The sequence below is a fragment of the Phyllobates terribilis genome, unplaced genomic scaffold (assembly GCF_046119375.1).
Source record: "Phyllobates terribilis strain yellow unplaced genomic scaffold, ASM4611937v1 Scaffold_5__5_contigs__length_657084704, whole genome shotgun sequence".
NCBI classification, from domain to species: domain Eukaryota; kingdom Metazoa; phylum Chordata; class Amphibia; order Anura; family Dendrobatidae; genus Phyllobates; species Phyllobates terribilis.
This window is the reverse complement of record NW_027362765.1, coordinates 60,403,668-60,422,043: the sequence shown is the minus strand read 5'-3', so window position 1 is coordinate 60,422,043 and position 18,376 is coordinate 60,403,668. Positions and strand designations below refer to the sequence as shown.

General features: G+C 45.7%; 2 protein-coding genes across 2 annotated transcripts in view; one reads left to right on the top strand and one right to left on the bottom strand.

Annotated features, from left to right (window-relative positions):
- Positions 1-10,296, bottom strand: part of LOC141272018 (gastrula zinc finger protein XlCGF66.1-like) — a 94,305-nt gene extending 84,009 nt beyond the window's left edge. Inside the window, exons 1-2 of the mRNA XM_073682300.1 lie at positions 10,152-10,296; positions 9,843-10,022 (exon numbers count right to left, since the gene is read on the bottom strand). Of these exons, the coding sequence (XP_073538401.1) occupies positions 9,843-10,022; positions 10,152-10,229 (258 nt within the window). The 5' untranslated portion in view covers positions 10,230-10,296. The remainder of the gene's footprint in view (positions 1-9,842; positions 10,023-10,151) is intronic.
- A 643-nt stretch (positions 10,297-10,939) lies between these two features.
- LOC141272006 (oocyte zinc finger protein XlCOF7.1-like) lies at positions 10,940-15,296 on the top strand. Its single transcript, XM_073682285.1, has 7 exons — positions 10,940-11,000; positions 11,706-11,855; positions 11,985-12,137; positions 12,220-12,343; positions 12,427-12,524; positions 12,713-12,803; positions 14,300-15,296. Exons 2-7 carry the CDS (start codon positions 11,778-11,780, stop codon positions 15,232-15,234), a joined length of 1,479 nt encoding a protein of 492 aa, XP_073538386.1. The 5' UTR covers positions 10,940-11,000; positions 11,706-11,777; the 3' UTR covers positions 15,235-15,296.
- Positions 15,297-18,376: the final 3,080 nt, after the last annotated feature.

Below are 18,376 nucleotides of genomic sequence, written 5' to 3'. Positions count from 1 at the left end.
AGGCAGGTATCAGACAGGAAACTGGCAGGAAACTGGCAGCTAACTGGAGACGGGACCTGAGGGCTGAAGCAGAGTGATGAACTATGCTACAACATTGCTCGGGCACCTCCATTTTGGAGGAGGTGCCTTATATATGGTGAGGTCCTCCGGCCATTGGCCGGGGACTCCTTAGGACGGCGCGCGCGGCCCCTTTAAGAGAGGGGGAGCGCGCGCGCCCTAAGCACAGTGGCCGGGAAGCAGCGCGCGCTGCCAGCAGAGCGGGAGGAGGACGCCGGGCACGGAGCGGAGAGGTGAGGGGAACAGCGTCCCTGCCTAGCAGAAGGCAGGGACGCCGACGCTACAGTACCCCCCCCTTTAGGCCCCCCCTTTTTTAGGCCAGACAGAAATTTATCAAGGATGAGAGGGGCATGGATGTTCTCCCGGGGCTCCCAAGTTCTCTCCTCAGGACCAAACCCCTTCCAATCCACTAGAAAAAAGGTCTTTCCTCTTACCCTTTTGGTGGCCAGAATGTTCTCTACCTCAAACTCGTTTTCAGCGGAAACTGGAGCAGGAGGCGTACCTGTAGACTTGGAAAAAGAGTTAAGTACCACGGGTTTGAGGAGAGATACATGGAAGGAGTTAGGGATCCGCAAGTTGGCCGGGAGTTTCAATTTATAGGCCACTGGGTTGATTTGTTTGATAGCTTCCAGTGGGCCGATGAACCGAGGCCCTAACTTGTAGGAAGGAATCTTGAGCCGGACATACTTGGACGAGAGCCAGACTTTATCTCCAGGACGGAATTGTGGAGGATCCAGGCGTTTTTTGTCAGCGTGTTTTTTCATCCGCTCGGACGACAGAAGGAGTGCGGATCGGGTACTCTCCCAAATGGAGGAGAATTCGCTAACGAGAGATTCCGCAGCCGGATTGTCCACCGAGATGGAGACGGGAAATGGGATCCGAGGATGCTGACCGAAGACTACAAAAAACGGGGATTTGGAGGAAGATTCGCTCTCGTGATTATTGTAAGAGAACTCGGCCCTTGGTAGGAGATCCACCCAGTCCGAATGGTGGGCATTAATGAAGTGCCGGAGGTAACTGGTCAGGATCTGATTGATCCGCTCCACTTGACCATTGGACTGTGGGTGGTAAGCGGAGGAGAAGTCCAGGGTGACGTCCAGCAGTTTACATGTGGCTCTCCAGAAGCGTGAGGTGAACTGAACCCCTCGATCCGACACGATGTGGAGGGGCAGGCCATGGAGACGGAAGATGTGGCGGATAAAGTCTTTAGCCAGCTCGGGTGCAGACGGGAGGCCCGGCAGGGGAATGAAGTGAGCCATCTTGGAAAAGCGGTCAGCGACCACCCAAATGACCGTACAACCGGCTGAGACAGGGAGATCCGTTATAAAGTCCATAGCTATATGCTGCCACGGGGCAGCAGGTACTGGAAGAGGAAGGAGGCGACCGGCTGGCAGATGTCTCGGAACCTTGTTGCGGGTTCAGGACACACAGGCTGAAACAAAGTCTATTACGTCCTTGTGCAGGGTAGGCCACCAGTAATGCCGGGTAATAAGCTGGAGGGTCTTTTTCTGACCGGCGTGGCCAGCTAGCTTAGACGAGTGACCCCAGTGTAGGATCTTCTTCCGATCAGGTACTGTTACGAACGTCTTACCGGGAGGGAGATGATTTAGATTCACGGGGGCCACCTGCATTACTCTGGCGGGATCAATGATGTGCTTAGGCTCTTCCTCTAGATCACACACCAGGAAGGATCGGGACAAGGCGTCAGCTTTGATGTTTTTGTCTGCTGGGCAAAAATGAAGAACGAAATCAAAGCGGGCAAAAAACAAGGACCACCGGGCTTGGCGCGGGTTAAGTCTCTGGGCGCTCTGGAGGTAAGCCAAGTTCTTGTGGTCCGTGTAAATAATTACCGGGTGAAGAGCCCCCTCGAGCAGGTAACGCCACTCCTCCAGTGCCAGCTTAATGGCCAATAACTCTCGGTCTCCTATAGAATAATTGCGCTCAGAAGGGGAGAAGAGTTTGGAGAAGAAGCCGCAAGTTACCATTCTTCCGGAAGACGACTTTTGGGTAAGTACCGCTCCGGCTCCAGAGGAGGAGGCGTCCACTTCCAGGAAGAACTGTTTGTTGCCGTCCGGACGATGCAGCACCGGGGCGGAAGAGAAAGCCTGTTTTACGGAAAGAAAGGCTTCCTCTGCTTCGGGCGGCCATTCTCTGGGATTAGTGCCCTTACGGGTGAGCGCAGAGATTGGGGCAATCCGGGAAGAGAAGTGCGGTATGAAGAGGCGGTAGTAGTTGGCGAAGCCCAGGAACCGCTGAATAGCCTTCAACCCCTCTGGTCGGGGCCACTTCTGGATGGCAGACAGTTTCTCAGGATCCATTCGTAGGCCGGTCTGAGAGATTATGTAGCCCAAGAACGGAAGTGAGGTCTGCTCAAAGAGGCACTTCTCATATTTAGCATAGAGGTGGTTCTGCCTGAGCCTGAGCAGGACCTGACGAACATCCCTCCGGTGAGTGAGAAGATCCGGAGAGAAGACCAAGATGTCGTCCAGGTACACCACTACGCCGGAGTAGAGAAGATCCCGGAAGATGTCATTGACCAACTCTTGAAAGACGGCGGGAGCGTTACAGAGACCGAAGGACATTACCAGATATTCATAGTGGCCGTCCCGGGTGTTGAATGCCGTCTTCCATTCATCCCCCTGACGGATACGGACCAGGTTATACGCCCCACGGAGGTCCAGCTTGGTGAAGATTCTAGCCCCCCTCAGACGGTCAAATAATTACGGAATGAGCGGAAGGGGGTATTTATTCTTCACCGTGATCTGGTTAAGGCCTCTATAGTCTATACAGGGACGGAGTGAGCCGTCCTTCTTTTTGACGAAGAAGAAGCCTGCTCCCGCCGGGGAGGTCGATTTCCGGATAAATCCCCGGGCCAGATTCTCCTCAATATATTCAGACATGGACCGGGTCTCAGCAGCGGACAAAGGGTAAATACGCCCACGGGGAGAAGTAGCGCCGGGCATCAGGTCGATTGGGCAGTCGTATGGTCTATGAGGGGGTAATGTCTCTGCCTCCTTTTTATTAAAGACGTCCGCATAAGACCAATAGGGAACCGGAAGACCAGGTAGATTGGCTGGGGTAGGAGAAGGACGGACAGGATGGACGGGAACTAAACAAGTCTTATGGCAGTCCTGTCCCCAGCGAAGGACTTCTCCGGTCTGCCAATCAAGCACGGGTGCATGTTTCTGAAGCCAAGGTAGGCCTAGCAAGAGGGCGTGAGAGAGTCCAGGCAGAACATGAAAGAAGATGCTCTCTGAGTGCAGCATTCCCACCTGCAGGGTTATGGATTCGGTGATGAGTTGGATGGGATGTGGTAAGAGGCCCCTATCTACGGCAGCGACAGACAAGGGTACAGCTAGAGGTTTGGTGGAAATGCGGTATTTCTCTACCAGGGACTGAGAAATGAGATTTCCGGCAGCTCCAGAGTCAAGTTGGGCTAGTTCAAAATAACGGTTCTCCCCGCAGATGATAGAGACCGACAGCAACAGAGATGGAGAGGGTTTACTCTTGTCTAGGACGACCTCTCTGAGCGATCCTAGACACAGGCGTTTCCCGACCTCTCCGGGCAGGAACGGATCCGGTGCTCCTTACTGCCACAGTAGAAGCAGCTCCCCTCGGCTCGGCGTAACTCTTGACGGGTCTTGACCATGTTGGTGTGATCGACCTGCATAGGCTCGGGTGAGTGCGCCTGGGGAGTAGCGGGAGAAGTGACAGGTTTCTGAAAGGAAGGGGCTAGACGTGGAAACCTCCTCTCACGGGTGACCTCTTTGGCGCGTTCCTGGAACCGGATGTCAATCCGGGTGGCAAGAGTTATTAAGTCGTCGAGAGTGGTAGGTATGTCCCGACCGGCGAGTTCATCTTTAATACGGCCGGACAGACCCACCCAAAAGACAGACACCAGGGCGTCGTTATCCCAGGCCAGCTCCGAAGCAAGGGTACGGAACCGTATGGCATATTGGCCCACGGTGAGATTTCCTTGATGGAGGCGTAGCAGAGATGATGCGGATGAGGTCTTCCGTCCGGGTCCGTCGAAGACTTTCCGGAAAGCCGTGAGAAAGGCTGGCAGGTTGGACACCAGGGGGTCTCCTCTCTCCCATAGAGGATTTAGCCAAGCCAGTGCCTCCCCCGTGAGATGGGACATGATGAAGGCTACTTTGGCCCGGTCGGAGATAAACTGGTGGGACAGGAGTGCAAAGTGCAGGGTGCACTGGTTTATGAAGCCCCGACCTTGAGCGGGGTCGCCTCCGAAGCGAGGAGGTGTAGAAAGCCGGGGTCCGGGGCAGGATGCCATGGTATTGGTGGGCAGCGGCGCTGCCAGGCTGCGAGTCATGACACTAGCGGTGGTTGCTGGTGGAGCAGTCAGAGTGTCCAGGCGAGAGTTGACATTCCGCAGATGACTCAGGATGGACTCCTGTTGGGACCTCTGATGGGACAGTTCATGACATAGGTCCGAGAGCGAGGGAGCTTGGGTGCCACCGGGTTCCATGGCCCGAGCAAACTGTAACGGGTCTGGGAGGTGGAACCACAGAGCAACTATACAAAGGAGCAGTCCTTGTAAGGAAGCGGGTGACACCCAGGGAAGGCGGGCAGGCAGTCACGGCTAGTGACGGGGACAGTCTCTGGGTAAGAGGGCAGGAGATCACGGCAAGTGACGGGGACAGTCTCTGGGTAAGAGGGCAGGAGGTCACGGCAAGTGACGGGGGCAGTCTCTTGACAGGCGGGTGGTCACGGCAAGTGACGGCTGAGCCTCCAGGTAGGCAAGCAGGCAGGTAGCGGGTGGATGCTCCCAGGTGAGCGGGCGAGAGTCTCTGGACAAGCGGGTGGTCACAGCAAGTGATGGCAGAGCCTCCAGGTAGGCAAGCAGGCAGGTAGCGGGTGGACGCTCCCAGGTGAGCGGGCGAGAGTCTCTGGACAAGCGGGTGGTCACAGCAAGCGACGGCAGAGCCTCCAGGTAGGCTAGCGGGCAGGTAGCAGGTGAGCGCTCCCAGGTGAGCGGGTAAGATTCTCTGGACAGGCAGGTGGTCACAGCATGTGACGGCAGAGCCTCCAGGTAGGCTAGCAGGCAGGTAGCAGGTGAGCGCTCCCAGGTGAGCGGGCAAGATTCTCTGGACAGGCAGGTGGTCACAGCACGTGACGGCAGAGCCTCCAGGTAGGCTAGCAGGCAGGTAGCAGGTGAGCGCTCCCAGGTGAGCGGGCAGCCGGATCCATAGACAGACTGGCAGGGCTAGTAGGCAGACTGTCGGACCGCAGGAATAACAGCAGATAGACACGAGTCAGGCAGGTATCAGACAGGAAACTGGCAGGAAACTGGCAGGTAACTGGAGACGGGACCTGAGGGCTGAAGCAGAGTGATGAACTATGCTACAACATTGCTCGGGCACCTCCATTTTGGAGGAGGTGCCTTATATATGGTGAGGTCCTCCGGCCATTGGCTGGGGACTCCTTAGGACTGCGCGCGCGGCCCCTTTAAGAGAGGGGGAGCGCGCGCGCGCCCTAAGCACAGTGGCCGGGAAGCAGCGCGCGCTGCCAGCAGAGCGGGAGGAGGACGCCGGGCACGGAGCGGAGAGGTGAGGGGAACAGCGTCCCTGCCTAGCAGGAGGCAGGGACGCCGACGCTACAACGTGTACAAGCACTTGTGGTCAGGGACGCTACTTCTTCCTGACCGCACACTGGGTGAACTTCGTGGAAGCTGGGGCTGAGTCTCACCCTGGCACAGCACATGTGCTACCGATGCCGTGGATTTCTGTACCTACTTCTATCAGGGTTTCCTCCACCTCCAACACCAGTTCCTGCACCCCATCCTGCTCATCCTCCATCTCCGATGTTGTATCTCAGAGCACGCTGTCCACATTAGCTGAAAGCTCTGCAGCACTGCCTCAGCGAAGAGGCTACAGGCTCTGCTGAAACTAATTTGTTTAGGAGACAAACCACACACCACGGCAGAGTTATTGAAAGAATAACAGACCAGACAGATCTGTGTCTCTCACTGCTGAACCTCCATAAAGGTACGATTGTGTGTGATAATGGCCATAACTCGGTGACGGCTGTGAAGCTTGGCAAGCTCATATACATACCATGCTTGGCCCACGTGTTCAACTTGGTAGTTCAGCTTTGTCTGAAAACCTATCCAGATTTGCCAGAGCTTATGGTCAAGTTACGCTGTGTCAGCGCCCATTTCCGCAAGTCAGCTACAGATGCCGCCGCTCTGGCAGTGCTACAGCAGCGCATTCAAGTGACTGACTGGTGTGCGACATGACCACGCGCTGGAACTCCACAATGCACATGCTGTCAAGCCTCCACACATAACTGAAGAGTGGGCATGGATGTCTGACGTTTGTGCGGTTCTCCACGACGTTGAAGACTCCATAAAGATGGTGAGCGGCAATGATGCCATCATCAGCGCAACGATCCCGCTTCGGTGGCTACTAATACAGTCGTTGCTGACAATGAAACATGAAGCTTTGCATGCAGACCAGGTGGAGACGGAGGAAGACGAGACAGGGAGATACTACCCAGCCTCATCTTGTGCTCAGCGCGGATTGTGTAACAATGAGGAAGTGGAGGAGGGAGAACAGGAGCTGTCTGATAGCTCAAAAGAGGCTAGTACTCACACAAGCTTCGTCCCGTCCCCTATGTGGATGGGCTGAGAAGGAAAACGAGGATGAAGAGATGGACAATGAGAAGGAGAAGATGGAGAGTAGTCCTCATGGTGGAGACAGGGAAGTGTTTGCTGTAGGCACATATGGTCGACTTTATGTACTGCTGCCTTTCCTGTGAAGCCTCTATGAGTGTAGAGGTACCACAACTGCACTTTCTTAATTTTTTTATGAGGCACTACAGTTAGTGCCTTCAAGGGTTTATGGATGACCCTGCTTGTACTTATTGGCAGACTTTGCAGTATGTACAGAGATTTTATGTATGTAGGAGTACCGCAACTACACTTTGTTCACAATATTTGATTGAGGCACTACAGTTGGTGACTTCAAGGATGTATGCATGACCCTGCTTCTAATTTTGTCCAGGATCTGCACTTAGTGCATAGCCTTTATAAGTCTAGGAGTTCCACTACATGACAATTCAATTTGAACAGAATGTGTATGAGGCCCTCCTTTACATCTAATACAGGGTGTATGTGAGTACCTAATTTTTGGCACTTTTTGCTTCCTTCATAAATTAATCTGAAATTTCCAGAAATGTTTTCTAAAAAGTTACATTTTGATTTACTTAAATTATAATTTTTTTAAAATCCTTTTTAAATTTATCCTTATATACAAGTCATTTTACAGGAAAAATGTTTCTTAACATTTTTTTTCCTGTAAACTCCAATTTCTCATCAATTTTGAATGTTTTATTATCAGTCCTTAAAGTGAAGTAAAATTGTGACACCATTGTTCTCAGCAGCAATCTGGGAGTCTGAGATGCATCCAGGGGTCTTCCCCATGCTGTTCTACTTTCATTCAGCACTTTTTCCATCCATTTCAACATTTTCACTGCCCCACAGACCTCCTTGTAGGGTCTGCCGGAATAATGCTCGGATTTCCCATTGGCTCTCATTACACTCGTTACTCGAAATGAGCATCCGAGCATTAGAAATTGCTCGATTCGAGTAACGAGCATCCGAGAATTTTAGTGTTCGCTCATCTCTAATATTTACCTTCCTTTCAGGGCTGCCAAACTCTGCATGTTCTGACACCTTTCTATTGTAACTGTGATCCTCTGGGCATCCATACACATTTCTACTATAGCTGCCATGCTCTGTGTGTCTTTACACCTTAACTGAGATGCTTTGTGTGCTCTGAAACCTTTCTATCATGGCTGTGATGCTCTACATGATCTGACATATGTCTCTCATAGCGGATGATGCTCTGCGTGATCTGACCTTTCTATCATAGCTGGCAGTGCTCTGCGTGTTCTGACACATTTCTAGCATAGTCGCGATGCTCTGTGTGTACTGACAACTTTCTATCATAAAAAATAAATAAGGTACTGCTGTGCTACTGACTGAACCTGTGCGATTAACAAGGTGAAACCATAAATGAGGGTAATCACCTAGACCTGTTAATAACCAGGTGAATCAATTTGCAAAGTGCAAAGAAGAAAAGGTTAAAATACTGGACAGTGGCTGGCAGGGCTGGAGATGTGTGTGACGTCACAAAGGTACGGAGTCCCTTGCAGACGAAACTGGGTTAGAACAAATAATTTTTGAGTAAGAGTATTCTCTGGAGCTAATGCATGAGCTATAGATTTTCTCCACAAAATCTAGAGAAACAGAAGACAAAGTTATACCTTCATGATAGAGCATCAACTACATTGTTTTTAAAACCAGGTCTAAATGGTAAAATGAAGCCCATCTAACTTGCCTAGGTTTAGCTTCTTGACTGATTCTATATAAGTAAAGTTTTTGTGGTCAGTGATAAGTGAATAAATATGTTTTTCATTTTCAAGTAGCCAACAATTCTCAATTTCCAATTTCATAATTCCACTTGGCACATGAACATTCATGCACAGAAGGTGCATGGATAAAATTGAGTGAGAGACAGGGTAACTTGTGATAACACCTCTCCTACTCCAAACTTAGAGGCATTCAGTGTCACAATAAAAAGAATGCTCTAACTTAGGCTGGACTAATACAGGGTCAGATGAGAAACATTATTTTAATTTGGCACAGACTTCCTCAGATTTCTAACTAATAAACTTAACGGTAATAATTAGAGAGTCCAAAAAAATGCTACAAGGTTTTCAGAGATTTGAATTGATCCCAATCGTTAATGGCCTGGACCTTTAGAAAAATCTATATGGAAACCCTTGGCAAACAAGACATACCCTCAGAATTTTATTTGCCTTCTTCAACTATAAAAATGCCTTTTTTTAAGTTTTAGCATAATCAGGTGAAAAAAACTCACAGCGATGACTCGCAGGGCCCCTTAGTTATCTTTTTTTTAATAATCTGCTCACCATGCAGTTATTGATCCTTCTACATTTTTTTTCAAATGCTCCCGCCGGTCTCTGTACTTGTTCCAGTCACAAGTGTGACTGCTGCAGCTTATCACTGACCAGAGGTGACCAACACATTTCCATTGAAATAAACCTTTTGATTTTTTTTCAGTTTGGAAAACAAGTTTCATGTCACCTTTGCCTATTGAAAACATGCTAATTAAAAAAATGTAAAAAGTTTTTCTTACATGGTTTACAAATCAGATTGTTGTGCCAGAAAAATCCATGTAAGAAAAACAAAGTCAGTGAATAAGTAGAATATAAAAGTTAGTACTTGCTTGTGCGGTTATTTTCTAGGAATTTCCTCTTTACACCGCTCATCACCTCTCACATATGTCTCTGTAGTATTAATATGGGGCAGATCTTCACCCTGAAAGAAATATTGTGAAAGACAAAGAGAGATAAATAAGTTACATCAGCTCAAATCCTACCATTATAGGAGAACGGAGCACAGGGGATAAAACGCTGCAATGTTATGCGGCTTACAGGCCTGAACAAAATCCTTTGGAATTTATCTGGAGGAGAGAAGTTTCAGGAGGGACAGAATTAGCTAGTGTGCCGTGTCAGGTGACGGCGACGAAGCCAGCCTTGGATTCAAAATGCCAGGGCGCCAAGGGAAGTGACAGTTGGTCCTGCTGCAGCTCCAGCAGAAGTGACAGTTTGCTACAGCCGTGCATACCAGCAAGGTCCAGACTCGACCCTGATCATGCACCGAAGACAATGATACAGTCATCCCCCCGATCCCTTCATAGCGTTACTGTATAATGTCCCAGCATTCCCAGCAGTGTCACCTCTCCAGTCAGCAGCTCAATCATCTTGTAGGTGAGTTCTAGGATCTTCTGGTCATTGATGTCCTCATGTATCAGGGGGGGAGGTGGAGGCCCCGTGATCGGGCTCAGGGATCTTCCCCATCCCTCAGACACAGGGTCCTGACAGCGTTCACTAGAGGTCTTCTTCACTACTGTGTAATCCTGGTTATGGAGAGACACATTAATAAATCTCACTACAGACATTTCCAGAGTCCTCACCTCTCCAGTTCTGTCCATCTGTTATTCCTATAGATAAGAATGATGTAATGTGACGTCATCAGAATCTCTCACCTCTCCAGTAAGCCGGAAGAGGATCTCTAGGGTGAGGTGTAATATCCTTTCCACCATCTTGTCCCTGTCTCTATCCATCCTTGATGGTCAATCAGGAGAATTCTCTTATATAGAAGATCTCCACTGAGAGGATCCGATATTGTAGGGACCTGAATGGGGAGAAGATGACGATGTAACATCATAAAGATCCCATGTAAGAAATCTCCGGAGCTGTTACCGGCTTCACATGATCACTACATCCAGTCATGGCCCCGTCCTGCCCCCGGTATAACACACAATCACATTATAGTCACATACAGAGATTTATCACAGAATATCTCCAATTCAGCACCAAAAACACAGAACAAATCTAAAGGAAAAATCTAGAATATCTGAATCTTTATTAAATATTTAATAAAAACAAAACGTAAAGTTATAAAGTGCCGGGAACATCCACAGAGATCAGGACGGCAGAACCGGGGACGTCAGTAACAGATAATGATAGAACATTAATATCTCCTGGTAGTGACAACATGGAGCGGGCGATGGCCATAATGGAGACTGTACAGTAACAGAGCAGCGAGCGACGTCAGGAGGGAAGTGACCCAATCTAATCCAATACAGACAGACCCTGATATAGCGACACAGACGGGAACACGTTCTGTCTCCTGGAATGTGACTGCAGCACTGAGGGGGTTAATAGTAATGGGGAATCTCCACATACCTCCACCTGCAGAGCCGCCACCACATATATGGTACACACTATGATACCTGATCATGTGACCCCTTACTCCTCCCCTCCTGTGACCTCATCACAGGTCCTGTGCTCACAGAACAGCCATATATGTGGTGGCGGCTCTGCAGGTGGAGGTATGTGGAGATTCCCCATTACTGGGTGTAGGGGACATTAACCCCCTCAGTACTGACCCTGTTTAGGTGTATTTGTGTTACTCTATTCCAAATGACATAAGATTCTTCTTTTAGATTTGTTCTGTATTTTTGGTGCTGGATTAGAGATATCATGTGATAAATCTCTGTATGGCACTATTAGTGATGAGCGCCAGTGCTCGTTACTCGAAATTGATATACACGGATCTGACATACACAGATTCATGGTTGAGGAAAGGACGGATTCTGAAAATATTTTTGAGTTGGAGGCGGCAGTAGGTGAGAGCTTGGATGTGGGGTATGAAGGACAGGGCAGAGACGAGGGTTACTCTGAGGCAGCGGACTTCCAGTACAGGGGAAAGCGTGATGTCATTTATTGTGATAGATAGATCTGGTAGGGAAGATACGTGAGACGGAGGAAAGATGATGAGTTCAGATTTGTCTACATTGAATTTAAGGAAGTGTGCTGAGAAGAAGGAGGATATGGCTGATAGACACTCTGGGATTCCGGTCAGCAGAGAGGTGACATCTGGAGCGGAAAGCTAGATATGATAAAATTGTATTGTATTGTATGATATACTGGGGGCAGGATGAGGCCCATGGCTGGATGTAGTGATCATGTAAAGCTTCAGAGATTTCTTACATGGGATCTTTATGATGTTACATCGTCATCTTCTCCCCATTCAGGTCCCTACAATATCGGATCCTCTCAGTGGAGATCTTCTGTACAAGAGAATTGTCCTAATTGACCCATCAAGGATGGATAGGGACAGGGACAAGATGGCAGAGAGGATATTACACCTCACCCTAGAGATCCTCTTCCGGATTACTGGAGAGGTGAGAGATTCTGAAGAGGTCACATTACATCATTCTTATCTATGGGAATAACAGATGGACAGAACTGGAGAGGTGAGGACTCTGGAAATGACTGTAGTGAGATTTATTAATGTGTCTCTCCATAACCAGGATTACACAGTAGTGAAGAAGACCTCTAGTGAGCGCTGTCAGGCCCCTGTGTCTAAGGGATGGAGAAGACCTCACCTCCTGATACATGAGGACATTACTGACCAGAAGATCCTAGAACTCACCTACAAGATGATTGAGCTGCTGACTGGAGAGGTGACACTGCTGGGAATGCTGGGACATTATACAGTGACACTATGAAGGGATCGGGGGATGACGGTATCATTGTATGTGTCAGGTTCCTATAAGGTGTCAGGATGTCACCGTCTATTTCTCCATGGAGGAGTGGGAGTATTTAGAAGGACACAAAGATCTGTACAAGGACGTCATGATGGAGGTTCCCCAGCCCCTCACATCACCAGGTAATAGACAGGACTAAATACACACGGCCTATAATTATCTGTATGTAAAGAATGAATTCAGTCCCTGTATGTGTTTCCTCCAGATCTATCCAGTAAGAGGACAACACCAGAGAGATGTCCCAGTCCTCTTCTCCCACAGGACTGTAAACAAGAAAATCCCAATGTTCCTCAGGATCATCAGGTAGATGGAGAGAAGGTGTTATGATATCTCCCTTATGATGGCTATGATGGTCTTATGTTCAGTCTTGTTTTATCCACCAGTATTATGTTTTATACTTGTGTAATGAGAACTGTGGAGATGGCAGGATTAGAGCTGATCATAGATGTGAATTCTCCATCTGTCTGTGACTTTTACAACATTTGTTTCAGGGTAAAGATCTGACCTATATTAATACTACAGAGACATATGTGAGGGGTAATGAGCAGTGCAAAGAGGAGTTTCCTACAGATAATCACACAGGTGAGTTGAGTAGTATTTTTTTTCATGTATTTCAGTATATTATTTGGTAAAATTAATGCTGACATACAAAACTACAACTTGTTCCACAAAAATACAAGCCCTGATAAAGCTATGTCAACAGAAAAAATAAAAATGATGTCTCTGGGAACAAGGGGAGGTAAAAATAAATGTGTCATTTAACATTTGCCCAATGGTCAGTCCGGCTCTGCTCCCAGGGGAAGGGAAAGTGTCGCCTCCTGAGGCAAGATGCTCATCTGATCTCATGACAGAAGTGGGCCTGTGTCACTCACAGTGTAGGAAAGACAAAGTGCAATACAAAGGGATGAGGGGAAGGGAGACCTCCTAGGCTGATCTAATATCACCCTGTCTCCCCTACCGTCCCTATATTGGTTCCTCACCAATTGTCGAACAGGAAACCTAAGCCCTGTATCTCCCTAGAGCTAGGCCCTGGATAGGGAAGGGGGGATGAGTGCTGGTTAGTCCCCACTAACAACTAAAGACAACAAGGGAGTCAAACACAGGAGGAAGCAACTTAGCTTGAGCCGACATCAGAGAGTTTACACCAAATGTCCTCCAAGCACCAGAGAGGAAGTTAGCAGACTGCAGTAACTCCAAGCCTTCACAAGGGAACATGTGAATATCACCGGCCCCTCCCTGCAGCAAACTGAAAGTATTTAAACATCCAGGCCTGGGTGTCAATCAGAGCAGGAGGGAGGTAGCCGGTTGGTCCTAAAGTAAGACAGATTAAATGCCAAACGAAGTGACCTTCTGCAACCAGCTGCAGAACGACTGTCTGTTACATCTGACACACCCGTGACAGCCTGGTCTAGCTTGTTGTTGTTCAGAGCAGAGGATGAACCTTAAAATGATGGAAAAATACAAAATTTTTCTGTAATCTCCCGGTAAGTGATCAGATAAATTTTCCTTGGGTTAAATAGCGGGCACTGGTGCTAAAGTTGCAGAATTAAAGGAAACTTCCAAAGTTTGCCACTTCATGCTCAATCTGGAAGAATCAATTACTTGGTCCAACACAATTTACAGCCGGTCCATCCTAATGGTATTGATCAGTTATCCTGTTAGGATTATGCTTACGAGTAAAGTGAAACAAACTTTGGAGAGCTCAATGGTGGCTAAAACAGACAGTGGGTCTAAGGAATCCCTTTAACAGGGATATGGACTTCGCTGCAGGGAATGAACACGTCACCCCAGGGATGGTATTTTTAGTTTATGAGGAGAACATGAAAAAAGATTGATACAGGCTAAACAAGAAAGGGGATGAGGCAGGAATCAGAAGAAAAAAGCAAGCCAAGATCCATTTCTAGTGGTGATAGAAGGTCTACTGTTGCCATCACTGTCCTTGTCACTTGAAAATATAATTTTATTCCAAATTGTCAACAATTGTAAGCTATATTTAATACTATGTTAGAATTAATATATTATCAAGGAAGTGTTATTGAAAAATAAAAAAAAAATTCATTTTCTTTTTTTTTTGGCAGATTACTGGACCATGAGCTCAGAGAAACATCTGATACGATCAAATTTTAAAGCAAATGATCATGGTATTCCCCCAGATATATATGAAGACCATGCCAGTATCCTAGATCTACCTACAGCCCTTCAAAGTAAAGATCTTTCATCTAATCCTTTTGAACAGGTTCTATGCACTGATTCATCACAGACTCTTAAGCAAAATCAGTGTAACAAAAGGGATGGTGAACATCAAAGTGACCACACAAGAAAAAAGCTATTTTCATGTTCAGAATGTGGGAAATGTTGTTCTACAAAATCTGATCTTGCCAAACATCAAAGAATTCATACTGGGGAGAAGCCATTTTCATGTTCAGAATGTGGGAAATGTTTTACTCAAAGAACAAATCTTGCTACACATCTGAGAATTCACACTGGCGAGAAGCCATTTTCATGTTCAGAATGTGGGAAGTGTTTTACAGTGAAATCACATCTTGTTACACATCAGATATTTCACACAGGGGAGAAGTTATTTTCATGTTCATTCTGTGGGAAATATTGTTCTACAAAATCTGATCTTGATAAACATCAGAGAATTCACACAGGGGAAAAGCCATTTTCATGTTCAGTGTGTGGGAAATGTTTTAAACACAGATCAGTCTTAGTTACACATGAAAAACTTCACACAGGGGAGAAGACATTTTCATGCTCAGAATGTGAGAAATGTTTTACAGAGAAATCAACTCTTGTTAGACATCAAAGAATTCACACTGGGGAGAAGCCATTTTCATGTTCAGAATGTGGGAAATGCTTTAATCACAAAACAAATCTTACTACACACCAGAAAATTCACACAGGAGAGAAGCCATTTTCATGTTCAGAATGTGGAAAATGTTTTACAGAGAAATCCAAACTTATTAGACATCAGAGTATTCACACAAGAGAGAAGCCATTCTCATGCTGAATGTATGGCATATGTTTTATTTGGAAAACAAGCATTGCTATACATCTGATAACTTACACAAGGGAGAAGCCATTTTTTGTGTTCAGAATGTAGGGAAAGTTTTACCTACACATTTAATCTTGTTACACATCAGAGAATTCACAGAGAGAGACATTTTCTTTTTGAATCATTTACGGTTCTTGGCAAATTTATATGAGAAAAACAAAATATATTAGTTACAGTCTATGTAAAGTCACAAGTCCTACAAGAAAAAGGAAGATCAATTTAAAGCACTAAATGATAATTATAAATGTATGCAAATACCATTAAATATCTGTTATCAAAAAAGTAATTGGAATTCAAATAAAGCACCTGTAAAGTGATTGGGAACTTTTTTAGTTAGACCTGCTTTGGCCTTTTTAATTGCAACGATTCGTCATGAAATAGACTTCCAATGCAGAAGTATTTGCCCATGCAGACAGAATCGCTTCTCGCATATGCTGGAAAAATTGGATCACTCCATGCTTGAGTCTTTGATTTATTTGTCCCTTTGGCACCAATGGCACTGCAACTGGACATTTGTTGTTCTTGCCTACTCGTGCTAAGAAACATTGAATTGTATGTTTGGACACTTTAGTTGGTTTTGGCTGTAATTTGCTTAAATGTGCACTGCCTGTTTATCAGAACAATTCTTAACACTTACGATACGCACAGGATGCCCTTTCATGTTTTTACTCTATGTAAACAATTTCATGTCCAAAAAAAGATAAAAGTATTGGGTATACCTTTATTGGCTAACCTAAAAAACAATAATATTTTTTATTTCTATAGCATTTTACAATTCAGAGGGAATTTGTACAAACAAGATAAGACATTGCACAGTTACATATAGTACAACACATATCAAGAAGAGTGAGGCTCCTGCTCCCAAGCATGCAGCCTGTGAGGAAATAGGGGTGATACGAAAGGTAAAAAAGTGCTTGTTGTGTATGGTCCAGTCATGAGTATAATAAATAGTGGCATTCAAATAATTCTGCATGAACCGATCACCAGCTAGTATCTCTAAAATACATAGACAAAGTTCTTGAAATGGAAAACATGGAATCAGTTAGATTAGTGAGGTGAGGTGACACGCAAGTTTAAAAAAATGTGTTTTTAGGCCTCTCTTAAAACTGTGGATACTGGGAATTAACCAGGTTGACTTTGTTAGTTCATTCCAGAGAACTGGCGCAGCATGAAAGAAGTTCTGGAGACGGCAGTGGGAGGTGAGGGAGGAGATGTATGGTGGTGCAGAACTGTAAAGAGCTTTGTAGGTGAGAGGGAGTTTTTATTGTACTCTGTAGCAGAAGGGTAACCAGTGCAATGACTGGCATAGATTGGAGACATTGTTGTAGCCGTACAGAAATATGATCCTGGCTGCATTCAGGATGGATTGTAGAGAAGAGAGTTTAGTAAGAGGGAGTCCGATTAATAGAGAGTTGCAATAGTCCAGGCTAAAATGAATTAGAGCAACAGTAAGAGATTTTGGAGAGTGAAAGGTAAGAAAAGGTCAGATTCTAGAGATGTTTTTGAGGTGTAGGTGATAAGAGTGAGCAAGTGGTATAAACCACTTCTGGCCGACGGGTCTGTTTTAAATTATGTAATTACACCAGCTGAGTCATAAAGAAAGCATCTGGCAATATGCCAAGGATGGCTTCGAATGGCTATCAGCAATTGGTGCTGAAAAAAAATCTATAATGAAGACAATCTGGCCATGGGTATCCCAGATTGCACTCATTATAATTTGCTTCTGCTAGGATCTATTCATTTGAATGGGGATGGAAATGTCTTAACTGGATCAAAAAATGGAGTCCTCACAACTTTTCTATATGGCTTAAAAAAATGATTAGAGACTAGATTTGTTTTTTATTTTAGTTTTTAAATACTGAAGTCTATTAGAAATGGATGGTCATCTGGTAAATCATCTGTGAACAGATCCTTTATTGAAGCTCTGCATGTTTAAGCTGGTCGACCCCAACACAGAAAATTTCAGTCATTCTCCATCAGATAGAAGTGTTCATTTCTAAAGGGTTTTTTTTACATTTCAATAGGGATAAAACGCCTATCAGTGCAGTGTGTTATTAAACAGGCTGTCACTAAGTGTCACATCCAATAAAAAAAGAAAAATTGATCTGATGATAGGCACTGCAGCTGAGCATGACCATTGTCAATGTAGGAACATGAGATCTGGTTTGAATATCACGCAACCAGTACCAAAGAGGTAAAATTCGAAGTGGTGGTGACAATTTATTAAAAGAGAACAGACATATAAACACTATGCATTTTGGAGCCGAACCGGCTCTTTCATCAGGTGTATATGTCCATGGAAATTAAAAAGGATAATTTATAAAGAAAAAGTGGTGCCAAAGATAAAATGGGGGCGGAATCACAGTGAACAAAATCATACTGATAAAATATTACTATTATATTATTTAACGACCTTCAGCTCGCTATCTCGAGCCATAGAGACTTGATGGATGAACACTCTGTAGGAAGATCAATCTTATGCAAGCCTAGATAGGTCTACCGGGGTCTTCTCTGCCGTTCTCTTGATAGTATCAAGCCATCAGGTTGCTGGTCTTCCTCTTCTCCTTGATCCTTCTATTCTTCCGACCATGAAGTCCTTCTCCAGTGATTGCTCTCTTAGTATGATGTGTCCCTAATAATGAATGCCATTCGAATTTGTACAACAATCTTAAAAATAAGTTAAAAAAGACTTAATCTTCACTGTTTTTCAGTGGAGAAACAAAATGCATGACTGACATTCAGTGAAGTTGAAAATGTATCTAATAAAACAACTGCCTCACCATTTAGATGCTTTATTTTTACAAATATACCACAATGAACACATTTGTCCTAGAGTTCTATGGATTTGTCAAGGAAGATGCCTCTTTTTGTAAGGAAGAATGCTCCAAAGGATTATTGAAAAGGATAAAAAAAGTGATTATTAAGACTAGTAAAGACATAGACTTTCTTATTACCAGATTCAGAGTGTATGACCAACATACTGACTGTGACAATATCAATCAAAATATAAAACTATCACTGTGTTTTTAAAACAAAACAAGAACTAGTTAATAAAAAAAAGCAACAAAATTACCACAAAATCAGGTGGATTATTTAA

What these genes read in the sequence shown, in the direction of transcription:
- LOC141272006 (XM_073682285.1), top strand. Translation starts at nt 11,778, where the DNA reads ATGGATAGGGACAGGGACAAGATGGCAGAGAGGATATTACACCTCACC. An exon ending in TCTTCCGGATTACTGGAGAG is followed by an intron (nt 11,856 to 11,984) that starts GTGAGAGATTCT and finishes CTCCATAACCAG; the next exon opens with GATTACACAGTAGTGAAGAA. An exon ending in TTGAGCTGCTGACTGGAGAG is followed by an intron (nt 12,138 to 12,219) that starts GTGACACTGCTG and finishes TGTATGTGTCAG; the next exon opens with GTTCCTATAAGGTGTCAGGA.